This window comes from Danio rerio, chromosome 10, assembly GCF_052040795.2.
Source record: "Danio rerio strain M-AB ecotype USA chromosome 10, GRCz13ab, whole genome shotgun sequence".
Taxonomy (NCBI): domain Eukaryota; kingdom Metazoa; phylum Chordata; class Actinopteri; order Cypriniformes; family Danionidae; genus Danio; species Danio rerio.
In genome coordinates, this window is record NC_141030.1 from 37262794 (window position 1) to 37286898 (window position 24105).

The 24105-nt window shown below is 34.9% G+C and overlaps 1 protein-coding gene across 8 annotated transcripts in view; it reads left to right on the forward strand.

The window, feature by feature from the left end:
- The window catches only part of ryr1a (ryanodine receptor 1a (skeletal)), a 129479-nt gene that overhangs the window by 86905 nt on the left and 18469 nt on the right, over positions 1-24105 (forward strand). For 2 of the 8 annotated variants that reach the window (XM_087271025.1, XM_087271026.1), the window contains 14 exons: positions 698-749; positions 2134-2226; positions 8197-8296; positions 8891-8970; positions 9056-9132; positions 9206-9279; positions 11487-11504; positions 14724-14804; positions 15774-15862; positions 15958-16086; positions 18031-18135; positions 21020-21101; positions 21392-22683; positions 23027-23097. In XM_087271025.1, the coding sequence (XP_087127151.1) occupies positions 698-749; positions 2134-2226; positions 8197-8296; positions 8891-8970; positions 9056-9132; positions 9206-9279; positions 11487-11504; positions 14724-14804; positions 15774-15862; positions 15958-16086; positions 18031-18135; positions 21020-21101; positions 21392-22683; positions 23027-23097 (2343 nt within the window). The remainder of the gene's footprint in view (positions 1-697; positions 750-2133; positions 2227-8196; positions 8297-8890; positions 8971-9055; positions 9133-9205; positions 9280-11486; positions 11505-14723; positions 14805-15773; positions 15863-15957; positions 16087-18030; positions 18136-21019; positions 21102-21391; positions 22684-23026; positions 23098-24105) is intronic. The other 6 variants (XM_087271027.1, XM_087271029.1, XM_087271028.1 and 3 more) reach the window with 3 other exon arrangements.

Below are 24105 nucleotides of genomic sequence, written 5' to 3' on the forward strand. Positions count from 1 at the left end.
TTCCCAATACAACAAATAAAATAAGTGATTGAAAACCATACTGAGTAATAAAAACACATGAAAACTGTCTGTCTCTGGCAAAAACAATAAAGTGAAATTTGGGTTAGAATATGTCCTGTAAGTGATTTATTATTTTTTTTTTTAAGCAAAAAAAGTTGCACTGGCATTTTTTAGGAAATGCCAGCAGGGTTGGTTTTTCTTTTATGCCAAAAATCATTAGGATGTTAAGTAAAGATCATCTTCCGTGAAGACATTTTATAAAATTCCATCCTCAGATATATCAAAACATAATTTTTTATTAAGGGTATGAAAGGGTATGCAGATTTTTTTTCAACCCTCACATTTTAGAAGTTTAAACTGTTGTTTCTTAAATATTCTCTTATCCTAAAAAACATACATCAATGTTTATTTGCTTATTTATGCTAAATGCTTATTTATTCAGCTTTCAGATGATAAAATAAGACCCTAGTGATTGGGTTTGTGGTCCAGGGTAACATTAAACAATCCTTTCTATGTTCCCAAAATAATAATTAGTATTTATTTTAATCATACTCAACCACTATCTTTTAAACCGCTAGGTTTTATGCGTGCACTTATAGTATCCTAAGCTTGATATGTTTGCATGTTTTTGGTTTTTCCTTTTATATCTGTTGATTCATTGTTTTTATCTCCTTGTCCTTCCTTTTGTCTGTCACAGTAAACTGGATATAGATCACTTATACATGGCATATGCTGATATCATGGCTAAGGTAAGTCTTTTTTTGTCTTATTGGAAACTGATAACAACCATTTTTAGCATTTCCTCCATGACTTTGCAGGGTATTTTTTCAGTTTTTTTTTTTTGCAGCTTTATTGATGACTTGGGCTTTTCTCTAAATTTTAGACATTCTTGTGTTGCTTTGCTGTGAAAATACGCACAGACAACAATCATGCAAATTTGTTATTTCTCTCTTTTTTTTTTTTTTTTTTTTGCTCTAGCTCAAGAGCAATTGGGATCAGTATTTTATATAAAGGAAACACCATGGACTAAGAACACTAAGAAATAAAGTCTACTTTTTATTTGTATCCTTTTTTTTCATTTATTTTATTTTTTATTTTAATTATTTTATTTTTTTTAATTCAAGTGCGGTTTGAATATGTATTTTATATTAAGGACACAATGAACTAATTTTATATAAAGGAAACACCTTGACTAAGAACACTAAGAAATAAAGTCTACTTTTTATTTGTATTTTTTATTTTAATTTTTTTTGTTTTAGCTCAAATGCGGTTTGGATATGTATTTTATATTAAGGACACAATGAACTAATTTTATATAAAGGAAACACCATGGACTAAGAACACTAAGAAATAAAGTCTACTTTTTATTTGTATCTTTTTATTTTATTTTTTTTTTAGCTTAAGTGCGGTTTGGATCTGTATTTTATATTAAGGACACAATTACACTAAGAAATAAAGTCATATTTGAGCAGCATTTAACGCTGCCCAAAATCTAAACAAGCTGCCCAGAATCACAAAATCAAGGAGGAATTGCACCTTTTTTATAATGTATTTTAATTTGATTTATAACTGACAACAAATGTGGACATATTGATCCAGTTTCATAAACAGAGCTTTGCTTAAATTATTATTACTTTTTATAGGATATATTATTATTCTAGTTATTATTCTAATTATAATAATAATAATAATAATAATAATAATAATAATAATAATAATTAGTTATATTAGAATATTTAAGCAACCTTTATTAAAAACAATCTTGAAAAAGCACATTATTGCTGTGCATTTTAAGACTACAGTCTGTACACTGTAAAAAATTCTTGCTGTCTTAAATTTTTTAGTTGAATCAAATAAAATTCTACTCATCTCAACTATCAATCAAACTGACTAAAATATAATATATAACTTTGTATCACTTAAAAATTTTACTTGAAACCTGATTAACTTAATAAAATAAGTAAAAGCAACATCTAAATATTTGTAATGACCTTTTTTTGTGTTGTTTTTAGTTAAAACTAGCCTTACGCCTTTATGGATTAATCCATTTAGTTTTTTCATGTTAACTTTCTTTAAAATGTCCCATCATGGAGCCTAATACCACAAATTTTCTCTTTGTCATGCTGAATGTAGAGTTGCCACATGGATGAAGAGGATGAGGGTGGAGAGGAGGAGAATGAGGGTGGAGAGGAGGAGATGTCCTTTGAGGTGCGACAGACAGAGATGGTAGGGGGAGTCCGGGGGCTGGGGACGGGGAAGACACAAGAGCGGTAGACCCGAGTGACATCCAAACCAACCACTGTATCACCCATCCATTCACTCACATCCCATTTTATCTATCTCTATTTCTCTGTCTGTCTGGCTTGTGCTCTCTGATCTGTCTTTGTCTCTTCATTTTAATATATTAATATCACACTTCTGCATCTTTAAAAAACAGGCTGTGGTTGCACTTTATTTTATGGTTTCCCTATTATACAGTTAAGAATTGTATCATATTAATTAAATATGTGTTTACTATAAGATTATACATTAATTTGGGACTATATGTAATTACTACAAGATTTTCCAAATTACTACATTTGTTTTCAGGACACTATAATATAAAGTGTTTCCTATGTAGACTTAGGTGAATTGTTGTGCTTTATGCTGTAAAACTCAGCTTTTGGTTAACCTAAAGCTGCAGCTTGTGGGGATTTTATAATATTTAGAAATATTGACAGAATTACTAGAAATCTTTACTACAAATCTTCTGCACAGTTGATTAATCTGTCATCATATATAATACAATGAGTGTATTTACCCAAGACATGTCAAATACACATTTTATTTGATTATATAAATTATGTTTGTAATAATTGTATATTATTTAGATTGTTTATATAATTTTCTATGCTTTTATTACAATTTAGCTGTATTTTTAAGTAATTCTGAGACTTCTAAGAGATTTTAGTGTGTGAAATTTTACTGGCTGCAGCTTTAAGAGTCCAAAAGTAACTTTTAACTTCTGTATATATGGTTGCTTTTTAAGGTTTTGCTTATTGAGTAATGCTCAGTGCTTTCAGAATGAACGTGCATTTTGGCTTGTTTCACAGTTTAATCAAATATTGTTTGTGTGAAATACAGGGTTCCCATGCTTCTTAAAAGTACTTGAGTTTCAGACGTTTGGATTCAAGGCCTGGAAAGTACTCAAAAACAAACACAGTTCCTTGAAAGTGCTTTTGCAATTTGAAATGAAATTAGTTTATGGTTTTATTTCAGCAAATGTGTTCGATTGTCAAAAACAGAACGAAAAAACTGCCAAAATCTTAAATTAAAATTCCTAAAGTAAAATCTTGTACAATAACATTGACAAATTAAAGCTGCAAGCAGCGATGAAAGGGACATCGCACACGGACTCACCACCCCCAATGGCCTTAAAATGACAGAAAACAGTGGGCAATAATAATTTAAGCTGATAAATATAAAAATCCTGAGAAAATCACCAGTTTATGTAAAACCTTTTCTGTCAGCTGGTGGCGCTATGGCTATAACTTAATGTTTGCATATAAATGTCTTCAGGAGAGGAATCTTATCGAACTTTTAAAATAATTGTAAGAGGAGTTTGTTTCAGTGGAAAACATGAAATTTCCTGTTGCCAGTAGGTGGCGCTATAACTGAACTGAAATATTGGCATGTAAACGTGTTCAGGACACGACTCTCATCAAATAATGCACGTTTTATCATTATTTCAGAAACCGCATTTGAATATTAGCAGTATTTGACGATAAGTTTACATTTTTAATGTATATATTAAAGGTGCAGTAGGTGATCTGCCAAAATGCTAATGGGTTAGCATATAAGCTTTGGACGGCAGGGGAGGGACTGTGTTTCAAAGCCACGCCTTCTGAAATCTCGAATGAGCGCACCTCGACACGACAGCAGACAACCAACCAGTTCATGTTATTCGTTAGTTAGAAGTGTATGTAGTGGTTGGCCGGCGGCATGCAGGAATTATACTTATTACTAAGCCACACTTACATGCTAATTTATAGTGAATATTCAGAGTAGCAAGGTGAACAATATCGGGAGCGCGTCACAGGCTGTCATTGCTCAGAAATGACCCAATGTGAATATAAAACCAACTTCAGCTCAGTGAAGCAGGCTAGGTGCAATAGCGCTATTTACTGATGTTTTGTTGTTAAACTAAACGTAAATCTACATTATCGATGCTGTCAAAGGCCCCTATGAAACTGAAAATAGTCACGACAATCTATCACTGGGAGATTTCAGTGGCTGAACAACACGTCTGTGCACATAATAACCCACTCATAACACACACTCTACATCAGCTCTGCGTGAAGCTAAAATAGTTTTAAAACAGAACATTACCTGTCTAACAGAAATACTTCAGCCATGGTGTCGTCCTTTCTCCAGCGTTCAAAAGTAACTCCAATTTTGATTCAGGAGTTAAAAATTTTTGATTGATTTTGCTGCAATTGTGACTCTCGTGCACGCGCGGCTCTCATCTATGTGTGCACAAGTGATGCTCATGCAGGCGTGCACACGCTAAGGGCGGATATGTGTGAACAGAGATGCGCAAAAGCCTAAATCTGCATTTGTTGACGGACAGTTTGAGCTACTTATCGGAATTATAGGACGTTTTAATTGAATACATTTTTTTTAGTTTTATGCCTTACCCAGGATATAAAAATACATATAAAGATCATTTACCCTCCTAAAACCCCACCCATTGACTTGTGTCCTCTGTAGTGGACATTGCCTTTTGATGAATTTTCTTTGAATTTTTAGAGCTACTCTGTCAAGTCCTGTTGTACTGTTCAGAGGACATCCTGGGCTTTCTAGTGATATGTCATTTGATTGGCTGGCATGCTAGGAACAACTTCTTACACTGCATCCAAATTGGCCGACATACAAAAAAAGCACATTTATGGTAAGGAGAGGTATGTAAAATTTAGCTTTTTAAATGTTTTTACTATTATTATTACATATATATTTGTTTATTAAAGTGTCAGGAACAATACATTTAGCTTTCAAAGCTGTTAACTTGTTTGTGTTCCAAAACATCATCCTTTTTTAAATGTACACTATAGTGGACACCAGGACCATCTTAATGTAATTAATGACAGCATGTTGTAGGAGGCAGAACTGACGCAGACAGGATTCTTTAAAAGATAGATGAGGGAGGCTCTGATTTAGAGTCTGACTGTCAGACAATTAGAGAATTAGAGTCTGACAATCAGTTTTAAATCACATTTATGTTAAAATTGATTTGGATTAACATCAGTTCTTTTTTTTTTTTTTTTTGAGTTCGGCTCTCTTTCACACTAAACTGTTTCAGAAATTTCAATACAAAAGCAAAAAATGGGTTTTGTTTTTGTGACATTAATATTGGATTAATATCCCTTTACAGCCATATCCTGTACAGTTTTGTTGTGTGTGTGTGTGTGTGAGTGGTGGTCGTTTTGAAGTAAAATGGTCCTGTGGTCCACTACAGTGGACATGCTGTAAAATTAAAAATAAAAACAAAATGTAAAAACTCTAAATTGTAGATTTTTTTTTAACTCAAAGGATGTAGGACATCACAGAAAAAAAAAGAAAAAAAAAAATCTTCGGGTCTCAGGAGGTTACTTTAATCAATACTATTGGACTATGAAGAGTCTTTCAACCAGCACAAGAAAAGATGTTTCTAAATACAATCACCTACTGCACCTTTAAGTCGAAATAAAATGTTAAGTACAGTTAAGACTTTCATGGCGCTACATACTGTATGCAGGGGTATCCTTACAAATGTGCTTTATTTAAAACTAACAGTGCTTTAAAAAGTCCTTGAAAGTCCTTGGATCTGCTGTTCGTGAAAGTATGGGAACCCTGGTAATAGTTCTGTTTACAGGTATGTCTGCTATCTGTTCTCTCTTATCTTGACTTCCTTTAACGCATTCACAGTTGTTTTGTGAAAGTGACTAATCAACGTTTTCCCCCATACTGACATAGTATACTGACACACAGACTACAGTGAAAACAAGAGCAGTCTCCTAGTCTGCACACACAGAGGTACAAACATAGAGACACATCCGACGTATTGGATTGTAGGCAACAAATACATATAGATGTATAATTTCACGTATGCACATTCATTCATAGACATGGTAAGAGCAAAGGCTGAGCATTCATAGACATGGTAAGAAGAAATGCACACACTTTTGGGTGTTTAGGCCAGGCTTACAGGGGAGGGGGGTGGCAGGGGTGGGGTGGGAGGTTTGGGAGGGGGGTGTAATATGCATGCAGCAATTATAAACCTAAAGATTTATTTTGCAAAGCAAGCTTCTGTACGTTTTGCTTTAAAATTGATAAAGTGTACACATTTTTTGTGCATTTTTTGCTTCTTTTATGGATGTAATAAAAAGCAAAAGGCTTGCTTTTATTACAAATTTAATAGTCATGTAATTCTGTTTGTGTATATATCTACATTAAAAGAAAGGAAAAGCAATTGCATCTGATCACAATTTATCTTTATTTTAAAGTCAATTGTTTGGTAATGCTGGGTGAAGGGTTACGTATAGGTTGCAGATGCACTTATTGGTCACTTCTCAACAGGAGACATAGCTGTAGATGAGTAACACCTGCATGGCTCTTTGTTTCTCTGTGAGATGCAAAGCCATCAGGAGAGTTTACTGTAGTCCAACGTTTGCTCTGTTAGACAAACGTGGGAAATTAGTATGACTTTCCCATAACTAATGATGATGGTGCGCTTGATTGGAAGCATGCTAAAAGAGCGTGAGTGAAAGAGACGAGTTTTAGACTATATTCACATCAGCATAGCCCTGATCTTCTGCAGTTTTAAGGAGCTCTCTTTAAAGGTGCTGTATGTAAGTTTTTAACTCTTCTAAAGCATAAAAATACCATAGTATGTTTGCAGATATTTAGGAAACATGCTAAGTGAACATTTTTGTTTATCTGAAAAACAATGCTGAGGCTAGATATTCTGCTTTAAACATGTGTTTTCCATGCTGGAACGCTTTCTTTGTTTTGGTCCCTTTACCCGCACAATGCCAGTTCTGCCATCTTTTATTTCAGCACCCTGGGTTGCCTTGATGGAAAACAGCTTTTTTCATTCATTCAGTTAGGAAGTCTCTTAAAGTATGTGACAGCGATAGAAATGGGATCTCTGGTTGACAGTAGCAGACTCCGAAATGAGATGCAGAGTTCCAGATTCAGAGTGGTTATTATTAGCAAATAGTATAAATATTACGAACGTAAACATTAGGTGAGCAGGTTACATTGTAACCCGGTGTACTAACAACACACTGCTTAACAAGATTTGCAGTGATTTGGCTGTTTAATACAAAAAAGTTTAAATACAGCCATTCAGAAGCACATATATGTGCACTTACTGCTCTCCAACGAAATGGTGAGGTTTACAATCTAATTAATACATATTAAACCTTTTTAACATTATTAAATGTACATGTTGAACCACTGACATGTGTTGGCTTCCTCTGAGTCACAGCTGTAAAGTTCAATTTCAAAAGGTTTATTTTATTTTCAAGATTTGAGCTGAACTATCTGCTGCTGCTTTCAGGATATGGCAATAAATGTCATGCAAAATGACATTCAGACTCATATTAATAGCATTTAACCTTGAATGAAGCACATGAAGTGTACCTATGGTGATCATTGTCAGTTGTTCTGTTGTTTAGCTGCAAGAAATAAGTTTCTAAAATTTTAGGTATTGGTTAGAGCAAAAACTTTTTTTAATATGGAAAATATTCCTTTTATTACATGCCGTTGCTTTTATTTAGAACATGAATCAAATCAGCCTTAAATCAGCCTATATGCCCGATAGTCAGGCATGGTCCTGTTGATGTTATCAATCTGGCAACCTGCACTTGCATGTGTTTTGACCCAGGAGGGCAGTACCTAGTTTAACCACTGGGTGTCAAACGTACATATTGCACCTTTAATGCTGTAAAAATCACATCTAAGATTAAAAAAAAATCACTTTTGGTTTATTTATGCTTAGTTTTATATGTATGGATGTATTTTGAAACAATTTGGCAGTTTTTGTTTTTTACTATTATGCTTAGCTTTCTGTAGTTTGTTTAAAGGAGCAGGGAGATTGACCTGAAGGAATGGTATGTGGAAAAGGCGACATATTAATGCTTTCAAACAGTTCATTTCCCATGTTTATCCCTGTAGGAAAAGGAAATGGAAAAGCAAAGACTGCTCTACCAGCAGTCGCGTCTACACAACCGAGGGGCTGCTGAGATGGTCCTGCAGATGATCAGTGCCTGCAAGGGTACTAATTCAACTTTACACACACCTAAAAACCACTGAAGTTTTTAAAGTGCTCTGTTTGATATTTAAAGCAGGGGTTCTCAAACTCAGTCCTGGAGGTTCTTGGGGTTGAAGCTAAAATCTGCAGGACATTGGACCTCCAGGACAGAGATTGAGAACCCCTGTTTTAAAGGTTTCTTATTTTATTCTACAACATGTTTGCATGAATTCAAGTACAAAAAAGGTACTGTAATTGTCTTCACATAATATACAATCCAACATAACATCTTGTTTCATGGTGTCTGAAAAGATGTGCTGAAGTCATTCAAAAAAAGGCCTGTACACTAATTTTGACTGATGTAGCCATCTAGCTAAAGACTGCTTTTCTCTCATTTTGATCACTGTGAAGTGCTTTGGTTAGTTTAGCAAAGTCACAGGTAAAATACCTTCATATATTACATTATTTCTGAATAACAATGAAGTGTTCATACCATAATTTTCTGTTTTTAACTTTTGAGCTCCACTTTACACCACAGTCTACATTCAAATATCCAAATGGGAGCACTGTTGAAACCTTTCAATGTAAAAAATGTTTCTCTTTTTTGTCTTTGTACAGGTGAGACTGGTTGTATGGTCTCTTCCACCCTAAAACTTGGCATTTCTATTTTAAATGGCGGGAACTGTGAAGTTCAGCAGGTTAGTTGTGAAAGACCTACAGTATATTAAAGATTTATATATTATGATATATTGCTTTGTTACCGGATCAACAATTCCCTTACAGAAAATGCTGGACTACCTGAAAGACAAGAAAGATGTGGGTTTCTTTCTCAGTGTTCAGGCTTTAATGCAGACCTGCAGGTATTTTGTTATTGAAAGCTGCGGTCTTTTTCTTTTTACACTAGATAATTGATTGTTTGAAAATGCTTTGCAGTGTTTTGGACCTGAATGCCTTTGAGAGGCAGAATAAAGCCGAGGGTCTAGGTATGGTGTCAGAAGAGGGAACAAGTAAGTAACATGAATGATCCAGAGTCTTTTTTTTATCTTGCACCAATATATTGACAGGCTGAAGGTTTTTATATTAAAGGTGCTATAGAGTGTATTGATTTAATATGTAAATTTTTTCTCTGATATCTACTTAGTAGGTATGTGACTTAGAAAAGTTTAAAAATTCTCCAGAAATGTTGTATATGCTCATTTATAACCACATAAACAAGCCCTAAAATGAAAAGCTCTGTTTTGATCATATTTGTAAGGATCGTTGTAATAGGTTTCAAGCTCACAGTTCATGGGAAGGAGGAGGCAGGAAAAATAATGTGCAAAATAATATAAAAAACTATTTTTTTTACAAATAGAGTAGATGCTTTGTTAACAATCTTTTCAATTGAAGTGGATGTATTTTTAAGAGTGAGTAAGATATCCTAAAGCCACCAGAGTAACCTATTTTGCTCGAGGGTTGTTGTTGTTTTTAATGTCATAGAATAAATTGTAATTCTACTCATCAAAAAAGACAGACATAGATGTTTTTAGTGTTGTATTTTGAAGCTTTAACTTATGTTAAAATAAAGGCAGAAATTATCAACCTCTGCGTAAACAAATGGGTTTTACAATACAATATTTATTTATAAAGCACATTTTAGAAATAACTGAAGTTGACCAAAGTGCTATACATTGGAGTACTAAAGAAAATAAAATGTAAAAGGAAACAATTAATAAGTAAAATATATAAATAAACAATAATCAAGAGGTATTAAAGCAAGATGGAGTTGTATAAAGTGTATTACTGTCCTATCACTTCAGAAAAATCACAGTAAAAACTGTGAGTAATATCGTATGGCACATATTCGGCAGTCTACTTGAATTTTTTGGCTCATTACATATAAAAATGTACGTTGCTACCTTGCAAATAAACGTAGCAAATTTCAAAATATACACGTTGAACTAAATATACAGTTAAACAGGCCTTATAGCTCTTGGGGGTGGTACTGAATCCGTATATCCTGTATTTTGCTTTCTGACGAGCTGTGAAAACTCTGTGGCCATGCATGGCTGCCTACTTGCCAAAACTGCTTCTTTTAAGGCTCCCTGCCTCTCGTTTTCAAAATAAGAGTCCCACATACAGTACATAGTTGTTTTACATGCTTAGATAAATTTACACTTAAATTATTATTGTTTTAATTTCACTAGGTAACATTGTGGCCAATCAAGCACTGCCTCAGATGTACATATTAATGATCCCATGTGTATAGTCAGAGTCAGTGTTTTTCGTACCGATTGACCTGCTTTTCACTGGGAATTTCAAAAATGAGGAAACAATTATAGTGAGTGACAGTTCAGAATGACCACTACAGTCGTGTGTGATGCCGCTGTGAGACAAAGAGATTACGAAAATGTCTTTAGGTTTAACAGCAGTCTGCAACACTGCCACCAGGGGACACAAATGGACGGGATACGAACGGACAGAAATATTCAGTAGACGTACATATCCTGCTACTTGTAAATGAAGATGAAATTTCGAAACGAAGCGTTATAATTACCTCATAAATCATTTTAAACTTGTTAACAAGCTTATTTATTGTTGTAAACTTAAGTACAATGAGGGTTCATTTTGGAAATCAAAACAAAAGAAAGACAACTAAAATGAAAGTACAAACAAACATAGAGAAAATAAATAAATAAAATATGCAGTGTTTTAGCCTAAATATAGAGAGATGTGCAGTAGGCTATTTGTTATTTTAAAGTGATAGGGCAATAAATAGCTCTTATTATTTAGCTATGCCTAGGTATATAGCGATATTCATTCTATAGCACCTTTAATACCAACTGCTAATGTAATTTGGTAGTTTAGAATAACTATAGAGGATAAAAATGATTGTTGAATCCATAAATGTGGCCAAAGTTAGCTCCTATTCAATCATCCATCTGTAATCATACATGTTTGGTCATTCTAACCTGGAAATGCCGCATCATTTGTTGACAAAATTGATCAGTTCAATAAATTAATCAGCGATCAAATTATCACATACTCCATTTGTCTCCAGATGTAATAACCGAGTCTAATATGATGCCAGTTGACAGACTATGAAATTGGTCATGAATAATTACCTTTTCACTCCATGTCGTCTGTTTGCCCTCAACTCACCATCGCTCTTTTACCATGACTATACTTTTGTCCCCCATCTCTTTTCATTCCTCCTTTCCTTCACGGGCCTCAGACATGAAGCTAGAACGGGGTAAATAATGCCTCTGTCCCTCTGTTTTTCATTTTTCTCTACCTGTCACTCCTTTCTGTCCCTTTTTCTCTTTGAAATCAGTTTTATTTTAATTTTTAATTTTATATATATACATATATAAAAGTATATATATATATATATATATATATATATATATATATATATATATATATATATATATATATATATATATATATTCAAGTATATATATGAATTTTATCACTCAAGGAACTGCAAAAACAACTTTTGGTCACATTGCAAGTTCAGATTACCAAGCAGTACATCTAATTTATTCATTCACACTGACTCCAAATGTGACTGAAGTGTTTTTCTTTCCCCCCTTGAGTGTTGAAACAGATCTACTGTAACTCTAAGTCTCTGCATTGTGTCTAGTCTGTAGAAAAGGAGAAATAAAATGAAGTTTACAGTAACAACATGCTGCATAAACAAAAACATTTTTGTCCATTATGTTGTTTTTTTGCATTCATTAAGTTTCATTTCATGTAGTTATATGCATCAGCTTTGTTCTTACATGAAAAAAGACCTTAACTTTCACATGGCAGCACTAATATCCTTATTGAATTTAAGAGGATTATATGTGTTTTGTTACTAGCAAATTCAGGGGTCAAAGACATGTTGGTGTCTGCATCAAAAATAAATGCAATATAAATAAACAAAGTGATTTTATGTACATAGAGAGCTTATGATAATAAAACGCTGCTAAATTAAGTACTTTAGAGTATCAACTAGCATGTCATTATTTTGTCTGGACCTGACTGTATATTTTTCAACACATAGAAATAAAAAGTATGAGGTTAAATTTTACATAAATATATGCATTACACAGAATTAAGATGATTCACTTTTTTACTTATTTTAGTTTCATATTTTGTTGTTAATTGATACTGACAACCAGATTTCATCAAATAGGACATGTTCCTGAATTAACATCTTTGTTAATCCTGGAACATCATTTTTGTTTGAATATATTACCCATACCTAATCCCTACCCCTAAACCCAACCATAATTGTAAGTTATTCCCCCAAATCAGAGGAGAATAATAGTTGGATAGCAATCATGAAGTATAAACCTACATTGTAAACGTATCCCTTAATTCTGATTGGCTGATTGGAATGTTGTTGATCCCATATTGGGACATCGACACAGTTCTAACATTTTTGACTCCAACTGTCAGCTTTAATTTGAGGGTATTTACATCCAAATCAGGTGAACGGTCTAGGAATTACAAGAGTTTGCAGATGTGCCTCCCACTTGTTAAGGGTCCAAAAGTAATGGGACTCCCTCAAATTAAAGCTGACAGTCTTCAGTTAAAACACATCTGTTTGTTTCATTTCAAATCCATTGTTTTAGTGCATAGAGGCAATAATGGTAGAATTGTGTCGATGTCCCAATATTTATAGACCTGACTGTATATTAAAATGATCATTCTAAATTTCGTTATATTTCAAATTATTAGAACCTTCTTGCTTAAAAATGGAGAAAACGTTTCCTACTGAAAAAATCAGCTTAAACCAGCCTAGGCTGGTTGGCTGGTTTTAGCTGGTCAACCAGGCTGGTTTTAGAGGGGTTTTGGCCATTTCCAGGCTGGTGTCCAGACATTTCCAGCCTGGTCTTAGCTAGTCAGGCTGGGAGATCAGCTATGTCCAGCTTAAACAGGCTGGTCAAGCAGGTTTTAGCTGGATTTAGCTGGTCATTTCTGACCAGCTAAGACCAGACTGGAAATGGTTGGAAACCAGCTTGTAAAATGGCCAAAACCCCCATAAAACCAGGCTGGTCAACCAGCTAAAACCAGCCAACCAGCCTAGGCTGGTTTAAGCTAGATTTTTCAGCAGGGACCTAGGATAGAGGCAAAGGTCAATAAAGGTTTAAAGTAATGTTTGTTATTCTTTTAATATGTCATCAAATTAATCTTATTTTAAGTGTACCTGAAATTATTTGTTAGCATATAAACTATTGTTACGCTTAATTGGACTTTTGATGTTTTATTTGGTGTATGAAGCATTTGTATTTCTTATTATTTGTACCTCATTTAATTTATGTATGAAAAAAAAAACTAATTTAATGCCATTTTGTTCTTTGATTTGATGCTTGTAAACCCGTTTTTGTCTTTGACCCAGATATAATTTACTAGTTCCACCCATTGGTTATGAATTGAGCCAAATTTGATCTAACTCTGTCTTGGCTTCAAGATTTGCACCTACTGTAATATAACCCTAAATGTCCTCCAATATTTACCCTAGCTTAGGTATTGCCTTGAGGTAATAATTAATCTATTAATCAGTCATACATAATTGGACACATCAAAACACTAGGCTATGATTAGCACATTAGCATTAGCATTAGCAATTTAGTATTTAACATGCTTAGAATTGTATTATCCTAAAATAAAAATAGCTGGAATTATCACAGAAGATTTCATGCTGGAGTCTCTGACTTTCATGTGGCTTTGTGGATATATTGACCCGCATTTTCCCTCCCCAAAACACAGCTGAGGTTTAGGATTACAGTAGGTCTGTCCCGCATGTCAAAGTAACGTCTTTGTTGGGCTTTTATGTTGTAATTAATCCCTCCATGTGTTTAAGCCACAGTTTATGTGATTGTATATCAGTGTTCTTATATCTATGTTCATAAATGCTTATTGTGTATGTGTACAGTTTACGTACAGTATATGTGTTGTGTTATTTGGTTAAAGTGTCATTTTGTGCCGCTGTATTTCAGTTAAAGATGTTGTAATTTTGCATAAGGCTGCGTCTCAATCCACTCCTTAGTTCCCTATGAAGTGACTCAATTAAATTGTGCTATTACTGACATATGTAATTATATACTTGTTGCATTACACATTAAAATAAAAAGGTATATCACTGATATGAAATATTAGTTTGTCTTTCATTCCTGATGATCTTTTAAATATGAGACATCAATGAACATCAGTTAAACTATGCATTCTGGGATTTTTCAGTGGCTAAACTGGGGAGTAGATTGAAACACCACCACAAATAATATTATTTTCTGCCTATTTTCTCCTGAAAGCGACAAAGAGTTGCAGTTTGCACTAACATTATAACATGAGAGATTCTGCTAAATTTTTCTCTTTTCAGTTCTAATCAGACTGCTTCTACACTAAACCTGAGATCAGTTTCATAAAGACACGTTCGCCTGTATGTGATGTTCCCACATATTTCCTTCCCTTTGCATAGGTGAGAAGGTCATGGCTGATGACGAGTTCACTTGCGACCTCTTCCGCTTTCTCCAGCTCCTCTGTGAGGGTCACAACAATGGTGGGTCCTCATTCTGCACATTTGTAATGTGATTTCTTGCAATTAGTTTTCATTAGTGCTCCACATCTGTTAAAGGGGATAGTTCACTCAAAAATCTAAATTAAACATTTACTCACTTTGGTGTTGTTTTGATTCTTTCCTCATTTTTCAGAACACAAAAGCTAAATAATAAAAAAAGTATAAGTACTTGTTCACTCTGATTCACCTTGGAAAATCTAAATCAACTAGATAAAAATATCTTGTCAAGACAAACTTTGATGTTTAGGGCCAGGCCATAAAATTTTAAGAAAGATTAAAATGCTTGAGACTGAAGATTTTGAGGTCAAGCTATCTATCAAACATAGAATATTAAGATTTTAGAAGGTTGTTTGCATGTTTTAGCACATAAATAGTTTGTTGCTAGCCTGTTTTAACACATTGTTAGCATGTTTTCGAACTGTGCTGTGATGGTTTCCACATTGTTTTACTTTGTGATGTTAGTGCACATCACTAATCAATTCTATTTTTTAGCACATTTTCAAAGTTTGCCATTATGTCTTAACATATTTTATGTATTTTTAGAATTTATAAGCATATGTAACATGTTGCTTAAATATTTTAGCATGTTGGAAGTATGTTGTTAACCAGTTTTGAACATTGTTAAGATTTGTTAACACATTAGTAGCTTGTAGCTACTATTTTTAACATTGGCACATTGCTAGCATCAATTAGCATATTGCTAATATGAATTAGGCTACTTGTTACTGTAGGTTTTGCTGGAGAGCAGAACGTTTAGTATCAAGCCACCATAATAAAAATCACAACACACAAAATACAACTTGCGGCATTCAAACACCGCCAGGGTGGGTAAATGATGTTTTAAATGTTTTGTCTAACTTGTATTACACATCATCATATTGTTCCACACACTGTGTCGATGGTTTTGATTGTTCAGATTGTTTAACGTTTTACGAGTCTGCTTCACTTTAGACTTCCAAAATTACCTCAGAACACAGACAGGCAGCACCACCACCATCAATGTCATTATCTGTACAGTGGATTACCTGCTTAGACTACAGGTGAGGCCATGTTTACCTTTCAAACCCTGATAAAGTGTAGCACATTTCTGTATTCTGTACATTTATTTCTTTGACTATTTGTTTTCTTCCTCCAGGAGTCCATCAGTGATTTCTACTGGTATTACTCGGGAAAAGACATCATAGATGAACCAGGAAAGCGAAACTTCTCTAAAGCTATGACTGTGGCCAAACAGGTTTTCAACAGTCTTACCGAGTATATCCAGGTGTGTCATTATTAATTTATTTTTGCGTCAATGACTAGAGGTGTGAACCTATAACGTAATTCCTATGGTTTGGTTCGGTTACAATTATCATGCCATTGATTCGGTTCAATTCAATATCTCGGTGCATTACACGGCGCATTGATGATGCTTTCTATAAACAATTTGATATTTTAGCAACACAATAATTCAGTAGTGTATTAAAATGAATAATTCATAAATACATTTATATTTATATGTTACTTGTAATACAATTTTGTACTTCAATACTAGCAGTCAAATATATGTACTGTACCTTTAATTTTACCTGCTCAAATAATCTATCAAACTAAACTAAAGTAGATGCCTAGAACAACAAGAACATTTAAAGCAATTAAACAAATATAAATATTATCCTGCTTGCTTTTTAAGCGTTTTTGAGAGAGTTCTTAAACGCCTATAATTGATCACCCGCTCAACAAAAAGGGCTGCGATTAGCTCTAATGGTCAGCTGTTCAGCAAACAGTGACACAGACATGGATGTTACACGGCCACGGCTGTCAGCTGCTTTATAGACGGTGATGCAGTGGAGAAAACTCGCTCTGCAGATACGCTTATGTCTGGATTCCCAAGTAACGTTACTGTTGTAAGAGCCGAGAGAGGAGGTAAAACGTTACATTACAAACACGGCAGCTGGTCAAAGGGGCAAACAGAAGCGAGATAGTTTACAGCTTTCAGTTTTTCTTACTGGGTTCAGATGTACTTCCCTGTCAGTGGCAACCCAGTCACAAGCAGTGAATTGTGCACAGTTATCTGCTTTTTAAATAGTTGCAGTGTTTTAATTACTCACGGTCTCCTCCCTCGCCATGGTTCTCTACTATATAACGCATATGTTATAAATTGCATCAGTAAATAGTAACCGGTTTTAATTATTACTGAACTGATACTTAATTTTTTGCATCTACATCACTGTGCATCAAAGAAACAATTAATTCTGACGCCCCATCAATGACAGTCCGATCGATTGGTTTGAACAAACTCTTGCATAAAGAGAAAACACACACATGCTAGAATGACAATGACATCACTGTGTACTGCCGGCCAATCACCACGCTGGAATTTACCCAATGACCTCATCAATGTGACGTTTCTTTAAAATATTTTTTTTTACCAGAAGAACAAATTTACTCTAAACAACGCAAAAACAACACATTTTTGGTCAAATATAAAGTCGAATGCAGAATTATTAGCCTCCCTGAATTATAAGACCGCTTGTTTATTTTTTCCCCAATTTCTGTTTAACGGAGACATTTTTTTCAACACATTTCTAAACATAATAATTTTAATAACTCACTTCTAATAATGGATTTATTTTATCTTTGTCATGATGACAGTAAATAATATTTGACTATATATATTTTATATATATAAAACACTTCTATACAGCTTAAAGTGACATTTAAAGGCTTAACTAGGCTAATTAGGTTAAATAGGCAGGTTAGGGTAATTAGGTAAGTTATTGTATAAAGATGGTTTGTTCTGTAGACTATCGAGAAAAAATATTGCTTAAAGGGGCTAATAATTTTGTCCCTAAAATTTTTTTAAAAAAATAAAAACTGCTGTTATTCTAGCAGAAATAAAACAAATAAGACTTTTTTTCCAGAAGAAAAAATATTATCAGACATACTGTGAAAATTTCCTTGCTCTGTTAATCATCATTTGGAAAATATTTAAAAAAGAAGTAAAAAATTTTGAAGGGGGCTTAAAATTCAGACTTCAACTGTATGTGTTCTAATAGTGTTTTTAGCTCTGTGGCGCATATAAACTATATGTCTTTTAACATCTCAAAAATAAAGGGTTTTAGGGTTTTGTGTGCCTTTAAATTGTTTCATCACATTTCTCAGTGCATTAATAATATATAATAAAATAATATAGTTTTCATTTATTTAAGTGATCTGTCTGTCTCAGGGTCCCTGCACAGGAAACCAGCAGTCCCTGGCTCACAGTCGCTTATGGGATGCTGTGGTGGGCTTTCTGCACGTGTTTGCTCATATGATGATGAAACTGGCTCAGGTAACCCACATAAACTTGATTGTACTGTTGCTCATTTCCTTGCTTCATTCTATCTGAATGCATTAGATCACACATTTATCCTAGTCTTCGTTTGTAGTGTTTTTTGCACTAGTAGTACACATTCACTGCTTGATACCTGAGTAGTTTTTATCTCAGCATTTTATTGAAAAGTAAAACCATATTCCACAGCACTATTGTCAGTAGATTTACACTTTTATGGTGTCAAATGTGTTTAATTTTTTACTAAAAGGGCTTATTTATTACTTTAGTGGCTAATAGGTAATGCATGAAAATGAAAGTATAGTAGTGCTCATGTAGAGGTTTTTTTAATGATTAGACATGCCTAACTAGAGAACAAGTTACATTCCCTTTTTAATATTGAAATGACTAGTTTGTTGGAATGTAATATTGTTTTTGCTCTCAATGCTTTACTGATGAATTAAACTGTCTTTCATACGCTGTATGCAGGGAAGAGTATGTATCACTCTATTTATCTATTGAAGTGATTGTATTGAGTTGAGTTCCCCCCTTAATGTTTCAGATTCCCAAATCCAGGTTGTTTGAACCCAATAGAAGTAGTAGCAAAAAGTACATTGTTCTGTATATTTTTGGATACTTTAGAGGCAAAACATATCGTTTTCTTTTTTGCTTATTTAACATGCTTATTGTCTGAATAATATCGAAATTTTGCTAAGCATACAAACAAGTGGGTCAAACAGCCTGAGAAAATGAATGTATGGCAGATAACATTACCCAGAGGAATCATGTGTTTTCAGCTTTATGTGAATTTGCTGTATTAAAAATAGTTTTGTCATTTCTAGAATTTTACTTTTGGTGTGCTGTTTTTGTTTCTGAATTTCAGTATCTGTTGGATGTTTAGAGTGCTTTTGTTTCTAATAATTAACTCCTGTTTGCTGAATGCATTAACCTGCATCTAAATGTTACAGCATTTTACATTGTCCTTATAAAATCAAATAAGCTAATGTGTTTATTATGTGACCGTAGCCTTAAAATGAAACTACACCTTCATAGATAATGTAGGCTTAATCTTACTTTTTGAATTGATATTAATATATATGATATAAATTAAAAGGACATTAATTGTATATTTGTATACAGTGCTCAACATAAATGAGCGCACAAATTTGAAGATGAAGATTTTTATCCATTTCTCAGTGAATATACTTATTTTGTTATATACTGTATTTTGGTGCATTTGAAAAAAACAGATTTATCAAATGGATATATTTATTATAATAATATTTTAGTCACTGAATCTTGAAGAAAAGAAAAAAACATTTTAATTCATGCAAAATATTGGGGGAAAAAAATACAAAATTCAAAAATTTGTTTCTCTTGAATTTTGCTCTTAAATTTTTTTATTTATATTTTTTACTATCATATAAATTTGGGCAACAAATTTTTAGCCATTATTATACGTTATTTTGTTAATCTGCGTCTGAAATTGCATACTTCCATATTATATAGTTCACCAAAATCAGTATGCGAATAGTATGTCTGAATGCATAGAATTCGAAAATCAGTATGTGAGAAGTACCCGGCTGACCTACTACTTCTGGCGAGATTTTGAAATGCGCATCGGATGGACGCTACACTATCCCATGTTGCCCCGCGAGACAATATATGAATTGAAGTGAAGCGACGCAACTCATGTAGGTAGGTCATGTGATCACGACAAAATAGCGAATGTAGTACGTCCGAGTTTCATTCACATTCATACTGTATAGAGCGTACTTTTATTACAGCTGAGTATTCATTCATTCATTTTCTTGTCAGCTTAGTTCCTTTATTAATCCGGGGTCGCCACAGCGGAATGAACCGCCAACTTATCCAGCAAGTTTTTACGCAGCGGATGCCCTTCCAGCCGCAACCCATCTCTGGGAAACATCCACACACACACTCTCACACACACTCATACACTACGGACAATTTAGCCTACCCAATTCACCTGTACCGCATGTCTTTGGACTGTGGGGGAAACCGGAGCACCCGGAGGAAACCCACGCGAAGGTAGGGAGAACATGCAAACTCCACACAGAAACGCCAACTGAGCCGAGGTTCGGATGCAGCCTTAGATTAGCTCCAGATTTGGCTTTAGTACTGACTAGTCCAATGCAGGGCTCCAAATTGCGACTGTTTTGTTCGCGTATGCGAGCAAAATTTTATCTATGCAACCTCAAAATATATTTGGGAGCATTTGTGCGAGTGTATAAAATTGTTACCATGTGATTCGCTTTCACTGCAAAGTGTTCACCACATGCGTGGATTTTTTATTTGCTGCAGTAAACAAATCCCGTAATGCTTGCCCCGCCTTCAAGCTCTTCTGATTCGCCCACTGCTCTTAAACTGCACACAAATGAATTGGTGAATTTCAACTGTTAATCACCCAGTAAATGCCTTCCTTCAGATGACAGGGTGCTACAGCTGCGAAAATGTAAAGGTCAGGATATGAGAGAATGAAAATAACAGTGACAGATTTTATTTTATAAACCAACTAACGTTACAAGCGCTTGTAGATTTTTGTTTGTTACTTTTGATAAGTATTGATTTCAAAAGCAGTAAATCTGTTGAATCTGTAAAACTTGTGGGAACGGTGCGCAAAATTCTTGATGGGTGTGACTAAATTTTGGCTGGTGCGCCTACATTTTTGAAGTTAGAAAAAAGCAAAAAGGTTCATTTCGAGTCCTATATTTGCAAATTTAATATTCATCCTATAGAACATATTAATTTTAATGAGAGATTTGTGAGGGTGTACTCATATATGTTGAGCACTGTATACTTTTAAGTTTTGTTTTTATAAACGCTCTTTATTAGTATTGGTATGTGTTTTGTGCAGCTAGTATGTCATTTTGCTTTCTTGCAGGATTCCAGTCAGATTGGTCTTCTGAAAGAGTTGTTGGACCTTCAGAAAGACATGGTGGTCATGTTATTGTCCTTGTTGGAGGGTATGAAGAAAGTCAAGCTTTTAAGTTCATCATTTCTGCATCATGTGATTTAGACCAGTGTTTCTCAACCACGTTCCTGGAGAACCACCAGCTCTGCACATTTTCCGTGTCTCTTTAACCAACCACTCCTGAATCAGATCATCAGCTCATTAGCAAAGACTGAACGACCTGTAATGGGTCTGACAGACAAAGGAGACATGCAAAACATGCAGTGTTGGTGGTTCTCCAGGATCGTGGCTGAGAAACACTGGTTTAGACACAATTAAATTGTACGGCTCTCTATTTGACAGGTAATGTTGTAAATGGCACCATTGCTCGCCAGATGGTGGACATGCTAGTGGAATCCTCCAGCAATGTAGAAATGATCCTTAAGTTCTTCGACATGTTCCTCAAGCTGAAGGACATTGTTGCGTCTGACGCGTTTCGTGACTACGTGACCGACCCTAGAGGTTTGATATCCAAGAAAGACTTTCAGAAATCCATGGACAGCCAGAAACAGTACACACCTTCAGAGATCCAATTCCTATTGTCATGCTCTGAGGCTGATGAGAATGAGATGATCAATTACGAGGAGTTTGCAAGTCGCTTTCAAGAGCCGGCCAAAGATATTGGTTTTAACATAGCGGTGCTGCTCACCAACCTCTCCGAACATGTTCCTCACGATACAAGACTGCAGAACTTCCTCGAACAAGCCGAGAGCGTCCTGAACTATTTCCGCCCATTCTTGGGTCGCATCGAGATCATGGGCGCCAGCAGGAAAATCGAGAGAATCTACTTCGAGATCAGCGAGGTGAATCGCAAGCAGTGGGAAATGCCTCAAGTCAAAGAATCGAAGAGACAGTTCATATTCGACGTAGTCAATGAAGGCGGCGAATCGGAGAAGATGGAGCTTTTCGTCAACTTCTGCGAGGACACCATATTCGAGATGAACATCGCGTCGCAGATTTCAGAACAAGACGAGGAAGAGAAAGAAGAGGATGATATTGAGGAAGCTGAAGGAGGAGATGCTGGTGATGAAGAGGGGGGTGGCGAGGAGGGACAACCAGAATCAAGCTCTGCATTTGCCGATTTCATTCAAAGCATCATGAATTTTCTGGGTATGTTCACCTTCAGGAATATTCGCAGACAGTACCGCAGACTCCGCAAGATGACCATTAAGGAGATCGTGGTAGGGCTTGCTACCTTCATGTGGACGATTCTCTTGGGCATCCTCCATTTCATTTACAGTGTTTGTAAAGGCTTCTTCCTCCTCATCTGGCACACGCTGTTTGGAGGAGGTTTGGTTGAAGGGGCCAAAAACATCACAGTAACTGAGTTACTAGCCAGCATGCCAGATCCCACACAGGACGAGGTGCATGGGGACTTACCTGGAGAACCGAGGGGAGGAGAGGAACAGGAGACTGGAGGGATAATGGACTCGATGGATGCTGGAGGGGGAGAGGAAGAGGATGAGGATATCCAGGAGAAAGATGGTGGAAAGATTCCTGGTATAGATACACCTGGTGGACTTGGAGATATGGGTGATACAACTCCTGTAGAACCGCCGACTCCCGAGGGTACCCCTTTGTTGAAGAGGAAAGCGGTATGGTGTTTATTTGATTGGTTACCTTTGGTGAGTCTCACTCAGCTTCCTTGTTTGGTAGTCAGTGGACTGATTAGGGTGTCAGCCATTTTTTAAGGGCTGTCTCAATTGCAAAATTCTTCCAGTGCACTGAAACGTTTGCGCCCTGAAAAGTCCCACAGTGCACTGTGAAGATCAGGGAGCATCGGTGCTGTGTGTAGTAAGCTCATCACTGTCCTTACCTATTGATACCTACTGATGCATGACCTCAGGAGCAAAGGAGCTGAATGAGACGCAGCCCATATGTTTCTTTACCAGTGATCTAAACAATGACCTAATGTTGTTTTTTTAATGTTGCCTTCAGCAACCAGATGAAGCAGGACCTGAACAGCCTCCTGCTATTGAAGAGCCTCCTCCTGAGCCTGAGAAAGCAGAGTGAGTAACTCTCAAGGCGAATGTCTTGGGGGGAAAACTTGGTAACACTTTAGAACAACTATCCATTATAACTAGTTAATAGATCAATAATAAACTGTTAGTTAATGGGTTATAAATGACTTCTTAAATAAAAGTTAATAGATTGTTAATTATTTATAACTGTGCCTTATAGATAGCCAACAGATAACTTACAATCTGTTAGTTAACAAGTTATGAATGACGTGTTAACTGCATTTGAATGATTTATAGCTATACCTAATAAATTAGTAATTGATCATGAACAAGCTGTTAGTTATTACTTACTAAAGACCTGTTAAGTATCAGTTAATAGTTTATATTCGTTATCGGGACGTTAGTCTGAAGTTGCAATTATTCTGAATTTATTAACTCTTAGTAAATGAGGAATAGTTGCAACTTTAGAATAACGTCTTAATAACACACATAAGCTAGTAACTAACACTTAACTAATATATTAGCTCACACTTTACAGATCAGTTGTTCATGGTTTGTTTACCATCTACTAATACCAGTAAAACTTTGTAGAACAGCAAATGGATGGTACAAGTTCAAGCTACAGAAATTTGATGTGTTATTTAAAATATACAATTTTTGAATTTTTTTATTATTTTTTTTTAAAGTAAAAAAAAATAAATATATATATATATATATATATATATATATATATATATATATATATATATATATATGTAAAGTCTAGGTGTGGGACTTTTGATTTGCATACATTTTATCATTTGCTGCAATAAAAAATTTAAGTGAGCTGCATGAACTAAAAAATGTAAGAAAACAAAACGTATTTTAAAATAATGTATGCTTGACTGCAGTTTTTAGGTAAAATTATCATTATGGAGCATTTAACGCCAACAACTTTTGTTCCTTTTCATACCACTGATAATTACAGGGACATACCTCCTGATAAGCTTGAGCTTTTCATTCTTAAGAATGTGTCTTGTCATTAGGGGTGCAACAGTTCAGTCTACTCATGGTTTG